The sequence below is a fragment of the Boeremia exigua genome, assembly GCF_020726555.1.
Source record: "Boeremia exigua strain MPI-SDFR-AT-0100 chromosome Unknown C7974scaffold_8, whole genome shotgun sequence".
In the NCBI taxonomy this organism is placed as follows: domain Eukaryota; kingdom Fungi; phylum Ascomycota; class Dothideomycetes; order Pleosporales; family Didymellaceae; genus Boeremia; species Boeremia exigua.
The window spans coordinates 19450-40936 of record NW_025763525.1 but is presented as its reverse complement, the minus strand read 5'-3'; the positions used below and the strand labels follow the sequence as shown (position 1 = coordinate 40936).

The 21487-nt window shown below is 50.2% G+C and overlaps 10 protein-coding genes across 10 annotated transcripts; 2 read left to right on the top strand and 8 right to left on the bottom strand.

Moving 5' to 3' along the window:
• Positions 1–63: 63 nt before the first annotated feature.
• C7974DRAFT_397003 (uncharacterized protein) lies at positions 64–1222 on the bottom strand. Its single transcript, XM_046142138.1, has 2 exons — positions 694–1222; positions 64–634 (listed from the first exon to the last, which is right to left on the bottom strand). Exons 1-2 carry the CDS (start codon positions 999–1001, stop codon positions 100–102), a joined length of 843 nt encoding a protein of 280 aa, XP_045995086.1. The 5' UTR covers positions 1002–1222; the 3' UTR covers positions 64–99.
• A 414-nt stretch (positions 1223–1636) lies between these two features.
• On the bottom strand, positions 1637–2154 carry C7974DRAFT_397000 (uncharacterized protein; the record flags this gene model as incomplete). The annotated part of the gene is made up of 1 exon (XM_046142137.1): positions 1637–2154. Exon 1 carries the CDS (start codon positions 1886–1888, stop codon positions 1640–1642), a length of 249 nt encoding a protein of 82 aa, XP_045995085.1. The 5' UTR covers positions 1889–2154.
• Positions 2026–3528, bottom strand: C7974DRAFT_209807 (family 43 glycosyl hydrolase). Its single transcript, XM_046136943.1, has one exon. The coding sequence runs from the start codon at positions 3126–3128 to the stop codon at positions 2163–2165; it is 966 nt and encodes a 321-aa protein (XP_045995084.1). The 5' UTR covers positions 3129–3528; the 3' UTR covers positions 2026–2162.
• Positions 3529–6219: 2691 nt separating this feature from the next.
• On the top strand, positions 6220–7222 carry C7974DRAFT_425502 (flavoprotein-like protein). Its single transcript, XM_046144478.1, has one exon. The coding sequence runs from the start codon at positions 6444–6446 to the stop codon at positions 7212–7214; it is 771 nt and encodes a 256-aa protein (XP_045995083.1). The 5' UTR covers positions 6220–6443; the 3' UTR covers positions 7215–7222.
• Positions 7223–7859: 637 nt separating this feature from the next.
• Positions 7860–8479, top strand: C7974DRAFT_377383 (uncharacterized protein; the record flags this gene model as incomplete). The annotated part of the gene is made up of 2 exons (XM_046140352.1): positions 7860–8208; positions 8256–8479. The coding sequence occupies 2 exons, from the start codon at positions 7860–7862 to the stop codon at positions 8477–8479; spliced, it is 573 nt and encodes a 190-aa protein (XP_045995082.1).
• A 432-nt stretch (positions 8480–8911) lies between these two features.
• C7974DRAFT_456356 (uncharacterized protein) lies at positions 8912–10731 on the bottom strand (the record flags this gene model as incomplete). Its single annotated transcript, XM_046146011.1, has 5 exons — positions 8912–9303; positions 9336–9547; positions 9605–10044; positions 10095–10574; positions 10633–10731. 5 exons carry the CDS (start codon positions 10729–10731, stop codon positions 9005–9007), a joined length of 1530 nt encoding a protein of 509 aa, XP_045995081.1. The 3' UTR covers positions 8912–9004.
• Positions 10732–12339: 1608 nt separating this feature from the next.
• On the bottom strand, positions 12340–13558 carry C7974DRAFT_425500 (family 3 polysaccharide lyase; the record flags this gene model as incomplete). The annotated part of the gene is made up of 5 exons (XM_046144477.1): positions 12340–12777; positions 12878–12931; positions 12987–13085; positions 13134–13288; positions 13354–13558. The coding sequence occupies 5 exons, from the start codon at positions 13556–13558 to the stop codon at positions 12601–12603; spliced, it is 690 nt and encodes a 229-aa protein (XP_045995080.1). The 3' UTR covers positions 12340–12600.
• Positions 13559–14787: 1229 nt separating this feature from the next.
• C7974DRAFT_314670 (uncharacterized protein) lies at positions 14788–15498 on the bottom strand (the record flags this gene model as incomplete). Its single annotated transcript, XM_046138469.1, has 1 exon — positions 14788–15498. A coding segment is annotated over one exon (711 nt), but the record flags the coding sequence as incomplete, so codon positions are not given.
• A 257-nt stretch (positions 15499–15755) lies between these two features.
• Positions 15756–18044, bottom strand: C7974DRAFT_361563 (uncharacterized protein; the record flags this gene model as incomplete). Its single annotated transcript, XM_046139714.1, has 1 exon — positions 15756–18044. Exon 1 carries the CDS (start codon positions 18009–18011, stop codon positions 15756–15758), a length of 2256 nt encoding a protein of 751 aa, XP_045995078.1. The 5' UTR covers positions 18012–18044.
• Positions 18045–18449: 405 nt separating this feature from the next.
• On the bottom strand, positions 18450–21484 carry C7974DRAFT_377379 (uncharacterized protein; the record flags this gene model as incomplete). Its single annotated transcript, XM_046140351.1, has 6 exons — positions 18450–18911; positions 18982–19489; positions 19541–21028; positions 21154–21278; positions 21334–21360; positions 21416–21484. The coding sequence occupies 6 exons, from the start codon at positions 21482–21484 to the stop codon at positions 18450–18452; spliced, it is 2679 nt and encodes an 892-aa protein (XP_045995077.1).
• Positions 21485–21487: the final 3 nt, after the last annotated feature.

The following is a 21487-nucleotide window of genomic DNA, read 5'->3' as shown; positions in this document are numbered from 1 at the left end:
CGCCCAGACATAAGCACCACGAGCACGCTGGCGGTGAGCGTGTTCAGCAGCGGCTTTTTCCGATAACCAAAAAGAGGCGCGGAACACTGAGAACATATGTCAGGTGCTGATATCAAGATCGAAGTTTAGCCCCAATATGCACTTACTCGGACGCAGGCTAGCGGTGTTGACAGCGACAAGAGCAATGGCTAGCTCTCGAGCGCCCCAACGAGCGATGATGCGGATCGTGATGTTTGGCACAACTGTCAACGTGACACGGATGATGCACGCCGCCATGACAAAGATGCCGGACGCGAGCAATAGAAATACTCCAATTCGTCGAAGGAGCGGTATTCGCAACGTCCAAAGCATCGGAAGTGGTACAGTCAATAAAAGCGCATCTGTGGATGCGTTGAAGCAGCTGATAGCAATGAAGAAGGTCGAAGATGCCGTGCACGTGTCGTCTGGGAGTGGTCGGACGATAAATCTTCTCTTGAAGGGAAGACACATGAGACTCAGCATCAGAGTCGTGGATATCCATCCAATAGCACATACCGCTACTGTGAAGTTCAGCAATAACTTTTGCCAATTTCCGAAGGCTAGCCGCCGATAAAGGATGATGACGACTGCTTTGAGGCTGAATATCATCGAAATGCTGGCCGAAGTCAGTTTCAAACTGGCTACAAGCTCCTATCCTCCATCTGTTAGACTTACTACGCGTACAACGTGATGATGTATAGTTTTGACCCAAATGATGCCTGCTCAATCTGATCTTCATTCAAGCCCCACACTTCTGTTGCCGAAAAATCCACGTTCGTGCCAGTGAAATACGTGATGTGTATGCCCATGATGATGATAGCCCAGCATACGACCGCTATAAAGGCAAATCCGTCGTCGATCTGCAGGCCACGGATGCCGACCGTCCGGATTCGCACTGCGAAGCGCATCACGACCCACAATACGCCGATAGAGAACAAAGCCCATATCTCAGGCAGGAATCTCTTATCCTTTACTGGCGCCATTTACAAAGGCAATGTAACTCTCTTTGTGCGAGATGCGCCAATTGTAAAGATCAACAAGGGTGATTTGCAATGGAAAGAACGCGAGTTCAGTCTGAAAAAAGGGCAAGATATCTCGGAGCGGAAGGAGTTGGGCAGCTCCTGGCTAGATAACCAAACGTGTGCCTGTACAAAGATAGGAGCTTGCAATCCGGGTGTTGCCTTCCAAGGTTGCAGGCCAGGGCTTGCGTTGGATGCATGCTTATTTCTCGACAAACTTGCCGCATCAGCACACAATTTTTGACTGGGTTTTCGACATGCATGATCGACTGAACATTATTGGTGCTTGTTCCAGGCTGCGTCTGGTATCGATTGCGGGGTCGGTATTAGGCCGAATAAGCCTTTTTAGTGGACCACAGGGACAGCACGGCGAGGCCTCCTATGGTGGACAGCTATCACGCATATACAAGAGAGGCCGACGTCGGGTTGCTATGTAGTGCCGACCCGGTATGTGTACATACTTCGTACATCACAGAGCCTCTAAGAGAACAGTGCAGCTATTCTAGATTGGTGGAACTTTAAGCGAAAACCCCGAGCTGCTGGAACCTGTAAACTTTGCGAATGCGAAAGGAACCCAGCTAGATAAAGGGCATCGCGATCCGTTAGCCAGCAACACGATCCGTTAGCCAGCAGCGCGCCGCGCGCCCAGGGAAGGGTTTCTGCGACGGGGTTCGCTCCAGATGAGTAACTGTGCCTTTCCGCGGTTTATTGCATTTCTCGCAATCTCTTGTTCGAGTGGGTAACTTATGTACTTCCAGGCACGTTCGGGCTGACACCCCCAGAAACGCAAAAAAGATTAGTGAGCCCATCCAAGATGCTTGCTGCCGGCATCCCATCGTAAAATTGGACATGTTCAGGCATGCTACCTGTTTGCCTAGTGAGACTGGAAACGTTGAGTCGAATGTGAGAGTAAGTGACTAAAGCCATAAAGCGAATTGAGGTCCTGCCACATCAGGGACGACTGGTCGAGAGTTGTAGGAGGTGCAATATGTTGCATGTTTCCAACGCAATGAGCGATCAAGTTGTATGGGAATAGGTTGTCTGCATGAGGTAATGTTCCATGAATTGTAGTACGTTTACGTAGGTATAGTTAAGACTAAAAAATGAAGATGTAGGTTGTAGCGCTCAGTAGATGACTGGCCAGTCGCTCTCGTAGCGAATCAAGTTAATGCCCAGCTGAGCTTGACCGTCGGACTGCCTATAGTAATGGTAGACGAGCACGTCGGCATCATTGTCGGTAAATACAGTGTTGTGCCCAGGTCCGCGAATGGAACCGTGAGATGCCAACATCAAAGTGCCGCCACTAGACATCATCTGCTTGCCGCTTCGGTCGATATACGGACCCTGAACGTTGGTAGAGCGGCCTACTCTGATGTTGTAAGTGCTTGCAGCACCCTGACAGCATGCATCGAAAGAGACCCAGAGGTAGTAGTAATTGCCATGGCGGGAGATGACCGGGGCCTCGATGGCGCCGCTACTCCCTCGGCTGGCGATATCGACCATGTTGCTACCAGAGCGCTTGCCGGTGCTTGGGTTGATGGAGATCAACTTAAGGCCATTTCCAAACGAGCCAAAAGACAGCCACCACTTGCCTTCAGCATCAACGATCAGATTTGGATCAATGGCGTTATATGCGCTGTTGGCATTCGTTTCGATGATCACGCCTTGGTTTGTCCACGACCCAGCTGCGCCGGTAGTGCTGGTTGCCAGGAAGATAGCCGACTTGCGAGATCCAAATGTTGAAGCAGAGTAGTACAGATAGTACCTGCCATTATGATACGAGAGGTCTGGTGCCCAGAGATTCTCGCTGTTTCCACCTGTGTACGGCTGTGTCCATGGCGCGTTTGCGTTGGTCCATACGAGGCCGGCGTCGCGCCAGTTGGTACGGTCGGTGGAAGTCTTGAGTGCAATGCCTGGCGCCGTGTATGCCATGAGGTAACCGCCGCTTGTTGTCTTGATCACAGTCGGATCGTGAGCAAATGTGCTACCTGAGACTGGACCTGGGCCAGGATAAGTTTGGCCGTTGACGCCAGGCGCCACAGACACAATGGCGAGCGCGCCACCAAGAAGAAGTTTCCATAAAGACAACATTTTGGACGACAGAATGAGATCGCTGCTGCTGGGGCGAAGGACTTTCCAGACACTGCTGCTTCAACCGGGCGGATTGTCTTTGGACTTTGTACACCAGCTCATGTTTTAGTAATTAGTCGATCGACTCATGTTCTGCTGCTAAGTCCACCTGTAAAGGAGTATAGTGCGTGCCCCGTGAGCGGTGTGGGGTAGCTGTATATATTCACCAATTCGAAACACGCTACGCTTCCGCTGCCGGAAAAGGCCTTCCACTCAGCCACTTCGACCCTGCTGCCTGAGTATGTGGAATCACGTTTAACACCATTTCTCCATAGCATCGCTCGGTCGAATGATATTCCACGAGTGTAGTTCTATCAATAAGGTGATTTTCGCAACAGGAATCAGTGCGTACTATCAGATCTCGGAGAGTTGACAGACAGGCCCCCAATCCTTCCAACTACATCGGCCAAAATGCCGAGGGACTAGGGACTGAGGTATCTTGGCTTCATTCACCTTAATGAACCCTCCTCGTTGTTGCCGTAATTCCATTCGTTCTCATCGTGATGTTGGCTTAACGTCCCACTATTGGCCAAGTCCAAATGTCCGAGTCGAACAAGAGTTGCACGGCCGATTTCATCAAATTCATATGTGCTGTGTGGCTGATTGAGCGCATCAAACTGCGGCATCTAAGGTATCAATGTTAACATTTACACGGTACATATATGGACCTCGGGAACTCACACGAGCCTTTGTAGTGAATGCTATCGGTCTCTGCATTCGCCTCGTCGCTTGAGGCCCAGCTGCTGAACACATCTCAGATCTCATTGATGGTTGTTACATTGAGCGTGTTTTGTGGTTCTTTATCGTCGTTTCTATCATGTTTCTCATGTCTTTAGCGTTGAGTATATCCGGAAGACGCTATACTCGGTATGAGATCAAACAGACATGTAGCGTCTGAGCAAGTGTACCTATTCTATTATAGATCAGGGAACAAGTGGGAGGATCCACGCTCTTCCAGCCTCGCGTTTCCTGACGATCTTCCTCATTACAAGAATTATCTCATTCCGCCACGCAAAGGCCATCATCCAGTGTCGTCTTGAACAGAGGCACAAGCCTTGGGGGCGACCGAACGAAGAGCCTCAAATTATCGAGGGCTTGTCAACTCCGTTTATCAGAGGTGACAGAACTTCTGGGTTGCAGCACGCCACCTGATTGCGCCCACTCTGATATTGTCAGCTTGCTTTTTGCAGATAGCCTGCTTTGTTTCACTCACACTAACAATGGATCTCGCCACTGCCTCCGGACAGACGTACCTGCACCGATACGCACAGTATCTGTCAGCGGTCAGACCTGAACGGACTTTCTTGCATACATATCACCGTGATTGCGCCAGCAAAACAACATAGTGGCCTAAGTGCTAACTGCCATTTCAATTCGCCCTTTAAAAGCTGAGGCGCGTAGTCGCTTTGATGCTGGGCACGCTTCTGAATGCTTGGAAGATGCTACCTGCGGTCATCGCATAGAGCAAAGGAAAGCTTCGAGGCAGAAAGGAAGTACATGCTTGGCAAAGCACTATGCTTGTTCATCTTTAGCGGTCTGTCACGAGAGAAATGCCCGAACACGTCTGGAATCGCTCCTATATTGTCCGGACACAAGCCAGCAACCGCCAGTGCAACTGCGCCACTGCCTCGGCGTAGTGCATATGTTAGTTGACGAGGACTGCTTGGCCCGCCTGCAGCGCCGAAGCAGCGACTGGCGGCGGCGCATCTTATTACGCCCATGCGCACGCCAGAGCGCGCCCGTCCCAGCCTGATCGAGTTTCACCGCCGCGACACGACAACACCGCGAACCCGAATGTTGCCTCGTTGTCTGCAGCAGCCGGTTGCTCCTGTCATTGTGGCGATACCGATGAGTAGCTCGAGGGCGCAGCGGGTCTGCTGAAGTCGTTGTCGGACGACGGTGTCGGTGCGCGTGCGTAGTGCGGCTGCTTAGGGCGGGTAGGGCGTAGGCGAGATGGTCGGGCTGCCGAGTGGGCGCTACAAGCAATGGTGTGCATGGGTCGGCCATTGTCGTCGAGCGGGTGCGACATGCCGCGCGAAAAGCGTAGGAGGAAGGCGCGATACGCTCCAGATCCGCCCGCGTCATAATCCCTGCTACGAAGTGTTATAGCATTCTTTGTGCTACCTGCTTTTCTGATAGCAAATAGTATGTACTCGAGCGTCGCGGCCAGCTCAACGCTGCTAATTGGCATTTTTAGCTTCTTCTCGAAGAGCACTATTAGTTCCAACGGTCATGATGTTGCGGTTTGGCTACCCAGCGTCGACTCCCTATTCTGCACCGTGACAAGGGTCGAGTTGCGCTTGTGGATGAACTCCGTCTTAAGGAAGCGGGCATCATCGACGTTGTTCAGCATGATCAATCCTCTGGTACAGGTTTGCTAGCCACATCGCCTATGTTTGCATCGCAAAGGGCATCTCTAAGGACAGGGCGTTACTGAGTTATAGCGTTGCGGAAAATTCGATGCTTCGATGATCGCGTGCATCACGCGATAGGTAGGTACCGTCCGTGGGATGAGCACACAGACAACATCACGCCTCCCTACGGCAGCCTGAACAAGCACTCAAAAACGCAACAGAGCGTTTCGCTATCTAGAATCTGTGTCACGATTACTTCATTGTGTACACATCAACGTCTTCCTGCATTCACTAGAGTGGATGAATCCGAAGCGGTGCTACTATGACACTACCACCATCTTTGCCAATAGAGCTCATTTGCCAGGTTCTAGGCTACCTACAGCCCATCACTGAGCTTCACAAGTACGACTTATCTGAAAAGAAACGATGAGACATTAGGCATTGGGGTCGGGTAGTCGCCGCTGTTGCGCGCACTTGCCGGCGATCCAATTGAGCAGGCGGCACCGGCGTCCTACGACATTTATCGCAGCTTCCTGACCCCACCCGAATCCGGAAACCCGCTTTCATCTACGAGGTAGAATTGGTCTGCTTATTAATATCAAGGATTTGTACTGTGGGTATCGCACACCAGCTTCGGTCCGAACGTTCTTGGACGAGACAATCGCTGACAAACTATAGCTTTGCACACTAACATTTGTATTCACTCAAAGATGCTAAGATGTAGTGTTTTCGAACCGACACATCCAATCTTACGAATTTGCACTGTGGGTATCGCACATTAACTTCGGTCCAAACGTTCTTGGACGCAAGGCATAGACGATCGCTGACAAACTGTAGCTTTGCACATTGACATTTGTATTCACTATAAGAAGCAAAGATGTAGTGTTTCTGAATTGTCACATCCAGTCTCACGTTCCTTGCAATGAGAGTCCTTCTTGTTCTTGCCCATCCAGAGCCGCCTTCTCTGATCTGCAGCTTGCACCAAGTCATACGCAATGAATTAGAGCAACAAGGCCATGAGACCCAGACCTCAGATCTCTATCGCATGAAATGGAAATCGCATGTCGATCGGGAGGACTTTACCGATCTACCAACGGATGCCCGGTTACGGATCACCACCGTCTCTTCTTCAACCTTTGCTTCAGACAGCCTGACAGAAGATGTGAAGACCGAGCAAGCCAAAATTCTATGGGCAGACACAATCATCTTCATCTTCCCTCTCTGGTGGTTCAACTTCCCAGCAATTCTCAAGGGCTGGATTGACCGGGTCTTTACAGGCGGCTTTGCGTACAACGTGAAAGAGCTTAACAACAAGCAGCAGACTGGTTGGGGAGGTGTGAAAGGGAAGCGGGCAATGTTAGTTACAACATTAGGGGGCCGGGAATCGGCCTACACTGCTCGCGGCTTCCAAGGCCCAATAGACGATATCCTATTCCCTATTCACCATGGGGTACTGCATTATCCAGGATTCCAGGTGCTGCCTCCAATTGTAGTGTTTCAAGCAGATCGAATCGACTCAGCAGGATTTGACGTTCTTGCTGCTGAGGTGCGCGAAAGAATGCGCAATCTGGGCAGCACAGCACCTATTCAATATCGGGCTGCTAAAGGCGGTGACTACGCGTTTCCGGAACTGACGTTGCGAGATGGCCTTGAGCGCAAAAGCACTGTCGGTTTTGCACTACATCTTAAATGATATAGTAGGACAACATGATGCCCTAAAGATGTAGGGAAGAATAATTAAAGCTGTCTACAACTTAGTGACCATGATTGCTGTACTCTAGGGTCTAGGAAGTGATAAGTCTTTTGCCTACTTTTGTGTTCCTCACATTGTGTTCCTGTGTATATGCCGTGCTCGAAGCCCTGTGTATGCAGCTTTGTTCAAGGCTCGTAGAGGCACAGTTGCCTTATGCTTTGCGTCCGCAATACCTTCAGTCTCCCACTATGGTTCAGTTATCATACGTGCTAGCTTGCACTGATGCCCCCAGGGCCTCGTATATGTTCTCTAATTTTCAATGTTCTCTTAAGTGCTGTGAAGCCGTCCACTACGTTCCTATGCGGCCATGTTTTTTACATATTTTGTAGTGTGACCTGCCACCAGGCGAGCATGCTGGGATGTCTGTGAGGTGATTTGCGTAAGAGGTAATGCTGTTCAGCCTAGGGGCTTGTCGATGAGGGACGTTGCAGATATTGTTGGATGGTGATGGGCTAGCCAGAAAACCCATCAGCAACTGCCATTATAACGGGACAGCACACGTTGCGGGACAGTACACGCTAGCGTCCTTAGGGCTTCCAGACACTGGTCTCTCTAAAGTCCTTGGAGGCTCCCTGGCATGTCATTATGGGCTCTCCAGCTGGTGCCAAGAATGAGCAAAACTACTGGGAGCTTGTGGATGACTGTAGATATCCCAATCTGCACGAGGTTCTACCAAAGAGTTTGAGACATCTCAAGATGGACAAAACCGACTGCAGTACGCCAGACTGCAAAGGCATCGAACAAGCTCTGTGCAGCGCGCTACCTTCTTCGGATGCTGGGAACGCCATCCTCCTCTTGAACAGTGTCGAATTTGTTTACAATCGTATGCACCACAAAACACCCCTATCTATGAACTTTTGGCGTATCAAACACGCCTTCCAAAAAGCTGGTTGTAAATTCGAGTACAAGCTTAGACTGAATCCCGAGGACTTGAGTAAGTTAAGTTCGATCGTCATGATATCTCTACTGATATTTGAGCAGTGTGGATCCATCCCAAATGCGCTAAAGGTAATATAGAACGTTATGCTGAAAAGCTGGCTGATGAGGGACCGGCCGGGATACATGTAGCTTTGCATACCGGTATTTCAGGGCTACCTGGGCAGGTCATGGAGTTCCTAGGTCTTAGGAATGAGTGGCTTGATACAGAGGTAGCGAAGGAGGTTCTGTTTGGTGAGAAGGTTGATGGTGATGTACCTGGGCGATGAGAGATATCTTATTGTAGACAGAGCCACGACGCCTTGTACAGCTGCAGATAGTAAGCAAAGCCCGTCGACACTTGGCAGAGATACGCACCGGCTGTTGCAACCGTGAGAGGCAGGCTGCACAGCTCATCAGCTAACTTCTGGGTGTCAGGGTCTTGCTACCGTGTGAGTATCATTTATACTGACTGATAAAAGTGTTACTTGCTGGTACTTGGCGCACCCCGCCTTGATGCCTCTGAGAGTACCTGTAGACTATGCCCAACGCTCTACAGCTTCTCTACCTCCACAGGACGACCCAGCCATAGTTTAGATCATCGGCTGATCATTAATTTATTGAAAAGCTTGATAGTTTAGTTGGAGAGAATGCCTCTAAGTATACTTTTTGTTGGATTTAAGTAGGTTGTCTTAGACTTAATAGGTACAGGTACTTATGTTGGTCTTACGCCTACTAAATCAGCTAACTTATTACACATAGCCCGCCTTCCCTGTGTGTCCTCGTTGGACACAAGCGTCCGAAGTCACTTCTCTTCAGCGAACCTTGAATCCGCCGCGGCAAAGTCCAGCAGAGGTGAAAATGCCTTGTGGATCGATGCTCTCTTGTATCTGCACAAGCCTTTTGCGATTATCTGCTCCATAAGACGAGAAGGGATCTTCGCCTAGTCTGCCATAGCCTACGTACTTGAAAGGATGATGAACGTTCAGACGTCTGGAAGTATCCTCTAAGCGTGCGAGCACTCGGTCATAGAAATTGCCGACACTTCCGTCATCTTCCGCATTTAGCCAAGCGGTACTCAGGAAAGTCACTAATACATCAGTCAACGTCCATACTATGGCAATGATGTTTTTGGGGCAGACTTACTAATAAGCGGCCCTTTTGTATTAGTTATACCGAGAGCATTGCCTCCTCGTTCGGTCATACCTTGTATAGCGCGCGATGAGATTGGGTAAGTAATTAGTTGCGGATTCAGACCCGCTACGGACTTAACATCTTGCACCTCCTCACGAAAGATCCTCAATGATTCTCTTAGCCATTCACGAGATGGGAAGGTGGTCGTAGTTTGGAATAAATGTCTGCATCTTGTAAGGATGGTTGCGAAAACGAATCGTCGGGGGGCACTAGATTCTTACCTTGAAGGAGCTGGAGTGGCTGATACACTGCCTGGTCCAGAGATGCTGCCCAAGCTGTTTATTTGTCCCGATGACGTCACCGCCGGAATGCGTTCGATAGATGAAAAGACTGGAGGATTCTCGATTGGATCAAAGTACCTCAGAGTTCCAGCTGGAGAAAATTCGTCTCTGGCTTGGATATAGCCGTAGTAGAAATCAGCAGATATGTTGGTGTTATTGTCCTGGGTGGTGTACAGATCGAACAGCTCATCTACCACCTGCTCGGTATATGTGTCGTTCCAGGTTCGACGTCCGGCGTACAGTGGTCCTTGAGGAAATGTTCGTACGATAAACGATGTAACGATGCCATAGTTGCCGCCTCCTGAGCCACGAAGAGCCCAATAAAGCTCAGGGTGCTGGTGCTCGTTCACAGTCACGAAGGTAGCATTTGGCAAGAGCAACTAGTTCATGTGAGCACAGGTATTCACAAGATTTTGCTCCGATGACCTACCTCGTACTCATAGATATTGTCAAGAGCCCATCCATGTCGGGACGAGAGTGTTGAAGTACCGCCACCTGTAGCGAAGCCACCTACGCCGACGCTGCCTACGCGCCCGCCGACAAAAGACAAGTTGCGGGCATCGAGGGCAGCATAAACGTCCGCCGTAACAGCTCCGCCACCGACCTTTGCGACAGACTCGTTCAATGCCACCTCTACATTGTTCATGCGCCTCAGGTCAATAGTCACGCCGCCGACTGAATTGGAGAAATCTGGATCACGAGAATGACCGCCACACTTGACTGCAAAATTACACCAAGTTTTAGTCAGAACACGAAGAGCAGCAGCAACGTCGGTTTTGTTGGAAGGCTCAAAACGACAAGCGTACTGGACCTCATTCTGCTTCGCGTCCCAGAGGGTGAAGTTGTCTTGTCCGAGATGGTGTAAAGCTGCAGATCCGAATTCGTTCTCCAGGAGGCCGCACTGGAAGATCTAGGGTTAGCAAAGGATAATGAACGTATCCAAAACCATTGTGAGTAGATGTACTTACGGCCGTTTGACAACTAGATGAAATTGGCTCGCGCTGAACTATCAACGAATTCACGGTTGGAACAAGCAACCACAGAGGCAATGCTCGTGGTAAATACATGATGATTGGATCTGTGTTGATGAAGTAAGATAGACGTGGATGATAATTATAACGAGAAAGTGTCCACGGTGACACTTTTATAGGCAGCAGCAGCAGCAGTGAAATTTTGACCCACCACTCAATACATTCATTTATTTGACCGATTTCCTCATTCTTGGCTATTCCGTCGCGCCAAGTCGAACACACCCTCATAAGGCCATTGCTATCGCCCCCAAGCGTCGGTGTGTGAGCATTAGCGTGATAGATCTCAATGTCGGCACAGAGAGAACATGAGCGATGTGCTATGTGTGCTATGTAAGCTTGTGGGCACATTCTTGTGGCAAAGTGAGTCCCGTATTAGCGTCACATGTTGAGTCCGTTGTTCGGAAGGTCACGGGTAGGGGCTTGCGTTCATGTCTACTTTCAATTGGCTGAGGGAGATAGTTATGTCGGATTAAAGACGCTTGCCGCCGGCCACTAATGCAAGTTGATGATGCTGCATTAGCTTAGATACTTCGCAGAGGCTAATGCCTACTCCTAGGCAATGCTTATATTTAGGCGTTGCGGCTAGGGACACCTACGCTAAGTAACTAGAAATACCTACCATCTTAAGATAGATAGTGTATATATGTTACAAGTTGGAAGTAATGCAGAAGCGTAAGGATACACACAAGCATATCGCCTTACTGAAATGTACAACGCCCGCAAAGAAGCTAGTGATAAGGGAAGTCTTTAGGAAGAACACCAGCTTTCGTCGGCTTTTCTCCGCCACCTCTCGTGTGTTGAATACTCCCATAGCATACAAGTGGTTCTGCAGCGCTAAAGAGTTACCCGCTCAGACAAGACCGGCATCACAGCAATGGCGAATAGCATTAGCAGATTGGTGATGAAGATTGCTTTTTGCACGCTGATCTTTATCAGCACCCTGTGGATTAAGATGGAGAGGTGTCACACCTGACAAGAATGACGATCAAAAGTATGGACATCGCGGTAGTGACGTATGAGCACAAGAAAGATCAACGCTCAAGCCGAAGCAACCTTTAAATACTAAAAGAGGTTGTACGTTGCTCAGTTGATGGGGATCTTGTAGCCTGGTGCGTCTCGTATAGTTTTCGGCCAGGAGCTGTACGTAGATATTCTGACAGCGCCCAACCACAAGCTCTCAATTCTTGCAGGCTGCGGGCCTCGCAGCAAAACCCTGAACGCGAAACGAAAGAGGTCAGACAGAACGAAGAGATCATCTTCGCGGGTTCGAGATGAGTGCGGCTGCGATCTGCTCAGCCTCTCCCCTGGAGGCTCGTTCTATTGCTGTGACCCACGCTCCCTTTTCACAACGATCCTCCCAGCGGATGAAATTATTGACCGGAATGAGCAAACACGCTTCAAGTTACTCGTCTTTGGAGCGTCAAGTCTGAAAAGTGTTTGATTGGCATAGAGAGACAATGAAGTCTAGTGCATGCCGTCGACTTTGGCCTAGCTTTGGCTCGGAGGTCTTTTCCCGAGTTTGTTATAGTAAGATAGAGATAGTATGGAGATTGAGGAAGGCATGTCACGTCGCAAGCATCGGCGTAACAGGTAATATGATCGAGACGTTATTTTCCAAAATGTAGACATTCTCAACGCTCAAAACGCCAAAACCAGCTAAGATATCATATGTGTATCTGTCCCTGCCTGCCAGCACCCACCGGAGATAAGGAAGTGGTGAATGAGGATCTTGATTGCGAGGTGTGTGTGTTGTAATGCATAAGAATGAAAGCCTGTGTGTTACAACTTGTAGTCTCAGTTTTGTGATTTCGTTTACTTTTACGTCCCTTCATATGCTCAGCGCACCTCAGACTGCCTATGCTTGTTATGATCTGCTTGACCACTGTAAAAAACACATTAACACGCTTAGCAGGCACCGTCCTTCTGTCCAGGGCCGTTGTAGTTCTGGCACGGTGTCTTCGCGTCTGTGCACACGTTCACTAGCGTCGCCTTGTCGCCGTTGGCCTTGGTGATGCCGGCAACCTCGCCACCCTTCCTTGCGGTGACGCCTTCGATGTAAACCTCGCGGGCGCACTTACTGCACTGCACTATTGTTAGCACATACTCGAATTCGGTCCAGGGTCGTGAGATGTAGCCAACTCATCTGCGAATCCTGGAGTGAGAGGAAGAAACCAAGACTTACTGTTCCGCAGGATCGGTACACCTTTCCGTAGTTCTCAGCGTAGAAGTTGATGATCTAGAGCCCGGGATGAGTCATATACACATGGATCTACCGGGGTTCAAAGACTTACCTCAACCCTTCCGCACCCGTTGTGCTGGATGACTTTGTCGGAGGCGTGGTAGGCGCCTCCACCGATGATCCTGGTCACGTCGCCTGCGCGATCGTCTTTCTTGAGGACTGTCAGCTCCTGTTATTGTAGATGACAAAGTCAACCTACAATGGAGATGGCATCCTCGCACACATCCTCGAACCACACAAACTCAATGTTGCAGCCGCCACCCTTGCAGTACACACCCTCACCCACCGTTTTACCAATAATGACGTTTCGCAGTGTGCCGCCGCGCTCAACAACGAAGGCTGTGTCTGCCTCACCTAGTTTTATTTAGCTTCTGTGTAGATAGAAGAAGTCACTGATGGCAATGAAAGGTGCGACTCACCTCCTTCACCCGAGTCGCAGGAGCTGGGGCTGCGGTCATACTTTGCCCAACCGCCATCAAAGACCTGCCCGGCCTTGACGTAGATTGGAGCGGAGATCTTCTTGGACGATGTGGCTTTTGGAAGGCCTCCGGTGTATCCCTTACACGCCAGAGCAGCGGGCAGAGCACCCAGCAGGGCGAGGACAGTTCCGGCGTTGAAAAGCATCGTCGGTCGCAATTGAGACCTTCAGAGACAAGAGCTGTATAGTAAAAGCCGTGGCGTGTCTCCAAATAGACGGGCGTCCCTCTTATTTATATTCACCCAACACCACGCAAAGCAAACACCAATCCTCGTCCAATTGCGCCGCGCTCACTCCGTCGCTACTGTCATGAGGATTGCTACACTACATTGTCTTTAAAACCGTCCTCATCTATTGCCATTGGCATTTGGGTAGTGTATAGGGCCAAGGCTTGGCTGAAACCCCTCCCAAGGCTGTGATACGGTAAGCTCTGTAATCGCTGTTCACCTACACTCTGCTCCTAATGGCGGAAAACTCCCGACCAGGGACTCCCGCCGCTTAGCTAACGTATGCTTACCAGCACGTGGCAATAATCCGGCCAGATCTTTTCCTCGTATATAACGACCCTTGTTGTGCACACGTCCAAGCGCTAACTGCTCCGCAAACAGCCCGCCTTGTCCCGTTAATAATAAGACACACCCTAAGACGGAAATTTACACAAGACTGCGCTACATTAAGCTAGATACGTGGAAATCCTAATTTCCTACACTGTGCGGACCTTGGCGCTAGGAATTCTCCGATGGACGGCGACTTAGCGGGTAGGCGGCCAAGATGTTGCTTTGATAGTAAGTAGTGAAGGGAAGCGTCGAGGGAGAGGCTCAGGAGCGCGAAGCGGCAGGAGATCGATCAACTGCCCATGATTCGACTGCAGAGCCTAGGAAGCTAGATCCGCTACGCTTACTACTTGGTCAGGTTGGGCCTACGCTCTACGCTTTGCAGCTAACATGGTGGCAGGGCTAGCAGCGCAGAAATGCAACAATAAGGACAGTAATAAAGTCCATAAATGCGATAAAGGCAACAAGGATAGCTCAGATGGGGAGGAATAGGACGACTCTAACGCTGATGCTGACAACAATAACGACAACGACGACTTCTCTGACGCTGATGGCAGCCAATCCGCAGACAATCCAAGCAGCAACTGAAACGGAAAGGACTTAATGAAAGATACGCGCAAGCCGTTCCGCTAGACAGTCGAGCAGAAGGAGCGCAGTGGCACTCTAGGGCTGTTGGATGGCGATGCTAACGACAATGACGAAGCGTGGCGCAGCGCTCAGCTTAAAGTACTGCTAGACTTGCTCACATCTTCCTTCTCTACAACGATAGGCAGCAAGCTGTTCAGCAGCAGGTTTATTCACTCTCTTGCCGTAAGATAGATCTAAGCAACAATAATTTCGTTTTTACGCCTACCCATCTCTTCAACCAAGCCGGAGTTATAGGTCTTGCTATCTATGTAATACTTATATCGCCAAATGTCTTCAAGCACACGCTTCGACGTACGTATATAACCCCATGCCATAATGTTATAGAGCTCGTCAAGCTTGTTGATAATCCACTCTCGCTGACTATCGTGCTTCAACTCGGTGCCAGCCAAAAATAGCGGCCAGCATATTGAGGTAAACAAAGAATCTGTACAGGCTATAAGAAGAGAGATGTGAAAAAGAACGTCATTAGCAACGTCTGTGAGACTAATAAGCGCTGTGTCGCTTTCTGGATTGATTAGCGGGCTTGTAGCAGGCAAAACTTGCGCGAGATAAATGCACACGGCTGATCGATGCGCACAAGCTATATGCGTACGTTGCTCAACGCATTCATTCAGACCAGTAGATTGGATGCCGCAGTACCATGCATATGGATCGAATGCTAGTGTTCGCTGGAGTAGTATGCCGACTTGCTCTTGCGTGGTGTTGCAATCGGCCCCGCGGTGAGAGCGATCGTTAAAACCAGGGATTCTCCACAGTTCCATCATGATAAGAATCAATGAGCGAGGGCACGAGAGGTAGTTGTGAGTCTCGGCATAGCTCAAGATGGGTTCGAGGTTGATGGGTTCGGGTATCATGTTGGGCGACATCGAGGGGCTCAATGTGGCGGAGCCATGCGATTGCTTTCACACATCCGGCAGCCACTGCCTGTGCGCTCTAGCTGGGGACTGGGGCTGTAGCTCGTGCTTCCATCGAGACTGCAAGGTGATCCGCTCACGAAGCGGTACAGTAGCTGAAGTCCATTGAAGCTAGTCGAGGTGATGTCACGATCTTCTAATCTAACGCTCAGCCTTTGTGCCCCAACCTCGTCACCCTCGAGTGCAAGCTTACAGTTGATACCACACTTGTTCGTCCCGTAACACGATCAGCAAAAGAAGAATGTTCCCATCATAGCGTATCGTGCATAGTGCATCCGCCTGACTTCTCCGGCCATCTCCTTCATAGTTCTCTCCGAATCCACCTCTTCGGGTAGATTCCTTGCATCCTCCACGCCACCTTGCCATTCCAGTTGTCGAGGCAGCACATGCCCTGTAGACCATAGTCGATAATGTGGGTCGACAAGCATGACTGTTATCCATCGATGATGTCCGCTCTGCGTTGCATCTTGTAAGCGGAACGGCATTCGGCGCGTTTCCATTACGTTCGGAAACGCAACCACCCTACCCTGTGACAGCGCAACATCTCCAAGTTCTTGAAATGGTAAAGCAAAATCATGATGGTCACTGCACATTTGAAATGCGTTGAATCCAAAGATTTCTGAAATGGCCTCCACCTGGTCGCCCTTTCCCTCTTCATGTGATGGTTGCTTGTATCTGCTGTAGCCATCTGAGCCTTGGAATAGCTTGGGCCCATGTCGGAAAAAGCCTGGAGAGACGTCTGTCTCTTGGCGAAATGCAATTCTGCTTTCGCTGACATTTTCCACGTCAAAGCTGAACACGCCCACCGCTACCACGTGCTCGTTCTTCATGCCCTTGAGCTCCCACTCACCGCCTGTGTAGGCAGGGTGTTCGGGCGACAGCTCAATACTATCAACACGGGTGATGATTTGCAAGCCTTTTTCTCGAAACTCGTCCTGTAATCGAACTTTGTATGGTTCGTGAGGCGTGCTCGGAGGGAGCTTTCCTGGTATGATCGGTCTGTCAGTGACGATATCGACGACGGCTCTTCCACCATGCTCTCCATCTCTCCATTGCTCATATGTGAATGCGGTACCAGGCTCAGGATGTTTGAAGAGAAGCATACGGCCGAGCTTTTCACGAAGCAACCTGTAGACGTTATCCCGCCAATTCTCTGAAGGTATGACTGGTTGATCAGAACCAGGCTCGGCTTGCGCCAGATATTTGAACGCTCTTTGCCACAGTTCCGGAGTCGGTTCCGGCAGTTCCTTCAGGCCGTGAACGTCTTGATATCCTGTTGCAGAGGATTCCGCCTTTGCTAATCTTGTTTGGTAATCTGTTTTGGTCTTCTCGTCGCATTCGTCTGTCGGCCGCTCTCCCTTGATAAGCTCAATGTTCTCTAGTATTTTGTGGTACCGTGCCAATCTCCTTCGGCGCACTCCATCAAAGCTGTCGAACCATTCAGGCGCCTCGTTCTCCCACTCCACACCGTAGGTAATGATTCTGCATGGAACACGACCTCTTTGTTTGCGTTCATTTCCTGGGGGCGCCCAACCGCCATTGACCTCCACGCTGGTCTCGTTCCATTTGTCTTGTCCTCTTATCAAGCATTCATTCCATGGCTCGATCAGGGCGGAAACGAGTCTTCCAAAACTCCGATGTAGATCATTGCCACCCATGGACATGCCATTGACAGGTGAGGTGAACTCGACGTCGCTCCCAGAATCGTCGGTAAATGCCACATCGCTCGGTAAGCATTGATATTTATACGACCAGTAATACTTCTGGATATTCTGCCAGCCCATGTTGCCGAAAGCATGCCGCCAAGCCTGGTAGCCTTTCATACCATCCCCCATGCGCTGTTGAAAACCCTCGATATCGACTTGCTCACTTTTGAGCGTTGGGGCGAATTTTATCCTCACGTCGTCGCTATTGCCCGCTACACCGCGCGGATCCAAAACGCGACTTTTCCCATATCTCAATGGAGCTCGTCGTGGATCAATGTACGACCACCACACCTCCTCACTATGCTTCCCCTTAGCATAACGATGCAACTCCTCCAGCCCAGATTGCAAATCTCGCGATAATTCGAGCAACTCCAAACCATCAGCCTTACACACGCACGCCCCGGAATCCAAGACGCGCACAAAGCCCGTCTCTTTATATGCCCGCGCTTTATCTTTCGCTTCCTTCATGCACCATTCCCACGTCTTCTCGCTCAGCAACGGCGTAGAGAGAACAAGCTCGTTATACCATTGCGCTGCACAGCCCGCTCTGAACACGTCTTCATGCCAGTCTCGCCTATCGGTCAAATTGTTGATCACATGCGTGATCGTAAATTCGCGAAGTGGCAGAGCAGGGACTTGTCTCCATTCTTGAATTCCGTGCGCGAAGCGTTGGGAGAGGGGAAGTTCAGTAGTAATTGGGGCAGATGTTGACACAACCACTTGTTCGCGTTCACCGCTGTTGTGGTCCAAGGGGGGAGAGTGTGAGGTGGATCCCATAGCGTTTTGAAAGCAGCAGTTCGAGAGCAGTGGTGATTACGAGATACATGTGGCCCCGGGTTGGGAAAGTCAAGCTCATCTTATACGATGCACGAAAAGCTTAAATTGAATGCGTGCATGGATACCATGCCGCTTCGGCAGGTATCATGAGTCAAGGGCATACAAGGATTGCAGACTTTGCCTAATTGGGCACAACCGCCGTGGAGTCACCCCGTCTAGTGGGCAACGAGTACTCCTAGCGATGGGTGTTTGCCTCCGCGCTGGCTAATCATTCATGCAATTTTCTTGAGAACACACATACAATCCAGAGTTCTCGATGCAAAATGCTTGCCTCACCACGAACAAACCCCATTGCAATGTCTACATAAAATTGCCCGTAGCAACAAAACACATGACCAACCAAAGGCTAAATGCCTATCTAAAGGGCGACATTCTCCTTCAAGCGGCAGCAGTAGCTCTAGCACAATACGCCGACCCGAAAGAGATGACTGTACTCGCCACCGCTGTGCCACACGCTCCATTCGCACAATCCCTAATGCCATACCCAAAATTAGCATTTCTACATAGACACGCGGCCTGAGACGAACTGCACCCCAACGAACTATACTGCGCAATCATGTTATTCATACAGGTCTGTCCGCACGAGGGCAGCGAACCGATTCCCGTCGCTGTGGGAGTAGGCGTGGCCGTCGATGGTTGAGTTGTCTTTGAGGCCTCGGCAATGGAGCAGTAGTTCGATGCCCAAGTGATAACGCTGGCACCAACGGAGGAGCCGCACGCGCCATTGGAGCAGTCGCGTACCCCGTAGCCGAAGTTGGGGTTGCGGCACACGCAGGCTGGGTCAGCAGAAGAGCAGCCGAGGGTCGAGTATTGGCTGAGCATATTGTTCATGCAGGTTTGCTGGGCCAGGAGTCAGTCTGTGTGCGTGTGATGAGATAGGAAGATAGAATGAAAGTGCATCTGAACTTACGCCGCAAGATGGCAGAGATGAGATGGCAGGGAGAGCGGTGGAGGCTTTTGTGGTGGAAGAGGATGTCTTCGTAGGAGAGGTCGTCGGCACAATCGACGAGGTTTTGACCACAACCGACAAGGTCGAAGACGGCTTGGAAGAGATACTAGACGTCACTGATGTTGCCCCTGTAGATGCAGTCGAAGTCGCTGGTGAAGAAAACGGTAGGGTCGACGATTTTATCGACAGTAAAGATGAAGAAACGGCCACTTGTGATGACTTTGAGGAGGAAGTCACTCGCAAAGATGACGAGGCTGGAGTCGTGGGAGCGTATGTGTTCCCGTCAAACGCAGTGGCGAATACGATATTGCCATCTGTGCCAGCCGTCTCGGGAAGAACAGTGACAAGGGCAGATGCGTCATAGCTAGTAACATCCATGATCACACTGGGCCATATGACAGAGCTGCAATAGGCGTTACGACCAGGACGGGCTGTTTCAGTCCAATGTGGCGCCCAAAGTGAATATCCCCTGAATACTTGTTAGCAAAGAATTTGAACTGCACCGCGGAAATTTTCTTACTGTGGACAACAAACGACGTATGTAGAGTTAGCTTTATATGACTCCCAATGGTCAGGGCAGACCAGCCTGCTAAAAGGTGGCAAAGTCGTTTTCGCCAGAGCACTGGCGACGAATTGACTCGGATAACATTGCGTCATTGTCACAGTTGGTACAGGGTCAATAACGTTGAGCCAGAGGTTGCCCGTGTCTGTAGCCATGGTGGTAATGCCTCCCGTGCACTCTGGAGGCGCAGAGAATACAGTAGTGACAGCCATGTCATATCCCGTCTTTGTGTTTACCACCGCCTCGCTGGAAGCGGTAGATGGCGGTAGTGATAACGTCGAAGATGGCGACGAAGATGAAGGAATCGAATGCGTCGACTTACTGACAGGAGTGGCCGAAGAGGTTGAAGAACTAGCAGTGACACCAACTTTGGATACGCTGATAGGCTGCAACTGGCGAGCCTCCAATATCTTAGCAAGAGCGCCAGGCTGTCTCTTCGCGAACTTGAAAAGTTTAGCGACGAATCCGTGTGTTGCTCTTCTCTTCAATTCGGAGCCAGAGGAACTGCTTTCGGAACTGCTTTCATAGTCTGAAGAACATGAACTAGCCGACTCAGCGGGTGCAGGAATCTTGTCGTCCACTTCCTCATCACCTCGATCAATACCAGCCTTGATCTGAGTGCTAGAGTCTTGAAGAGCGCGCAAGATGGACATATGCGTGATTTCAGATCGCGGCACATCTACCTCATCCTGACCAAATTGTCCGCTGATGTTTGTCATCTTAGTTTTGAGGGCTTCTCCTTCATCGTGGGTGAGATCGTCATCTTCAACGGCTAAGTCGATGTTGTCGAGCGTTTCCTTCCAGTCCACGATAGCTCCGTTTTTGCTGATATGGCCTTGCTCTTCCTCCGTGAGCTGTCTAGCAAGCCACCTGTCAACAGCGTCCATAGCTTGAGGGCTGCGCTTTTGCATCGCGTCTTCGATGGACTCATGAGCCGATTCTGCATCGGATATTAGGACATTCCCAGAGTCAATCGCATTGTTGGCCGACCCCAACATGGTCTCGATTAGAGCAGCCTGCGATCGTGCTGCCCCGGCCACGTCCCCACTGGCCGCATTTTGCAGGCGGGTGTCCAATCTGTCCATCCTGTAGCTCACGGACTGCTGCGTGATGGATTTCTTGAAGGTAACCAGATTAGACTGCGAGGGTGTCTTGGTATGGTCACTGGGACTAGGCCGGTACCCCTGAACGAAATCTCGTTCCATAATGTACTTGACAAAGTCGTCAAAGTAGCACATGCCCACACTTCCACTAGGTCCGCATCCTGTGGCTATGGTCCGGTCTCCGCCACTCGAGTACTGCATCTTGTAGACATAGTAGAAATACAATACTTCGCTGCCAATCGATTCGTTGTTGGCAGCGATCTCGATGACTAAGGAGAGTAAGGTAAAGAGCGTAAGCGTTAACAACTTCATGGCGAAGGTCGGTGGAGTGGTTGAAGGTGATCTAATTGGTGATCAGTCTTCTGAACTGAAATTGTTCAATGGTCTTTGTTGCTAGAGGGCAGGGGCTATGGGTTGCAGCAACATAGCACCCGTATCCGGCGCTTCGACGACTTGCTCAGGACGTACATGTGTTGAGTCTTAATGAGAGTGGGCGATAAAGATGAAAGCGAGTTGTAAGAGTCCTTCCCTACGTAGCGAGGAAAGAAACCATAGTTTTCTGCATCAAGGCATATCTCGGCAGGAAACGCGACCTGATATCTGTTTGCACGAATGCTCATCTTCAACAGCACTGTCCCCCTAGCTTACCTCTTCACAATCCTTGCATCTTCCAATCTACTTAGGCAAATACTATGCACATAGGAATAACTTCAATTGAGTCAATGCATACGAGCACCTTACGGCGAACCATCTTCATTGAGATATCTGAGCGGTCGTGAACCAGTCCGGAACTGCCCATTGT

Bases quoted from the DNA above. Each gene is read 5' to 3' on its own strand.
- C7974DRAFT_209807 (XM_046136943.1), bottom strand. From the start codon at position 3,128: ATGTTGTCTTTATGGAAACTTCTTCTTGGTGGCGCGCTCGCCATTGTG.
- C7974DRAFT_425502 (XM_046144478.1), top strand. From the start codon at position 6,444: ATGAGAGTCCTTCTTGTTCTTGCCCATCCAGAGCCGCCTTCTCTGATC.
- C7974DRAFT_397003 (XM_046142138.1), bottom strand. From the start codon at position 1,001: ATGGCGCCAGTAAAGGATAAGAGATTCCTGCCTGAGATATGGGCTTTG. The intron at 635-693 runs GTAAGTCTAACA...GACTTCGGCCAG, and splicing joins ATCATCACGTTGTACGCGTA to CATTTCGATGATATTCAGCC.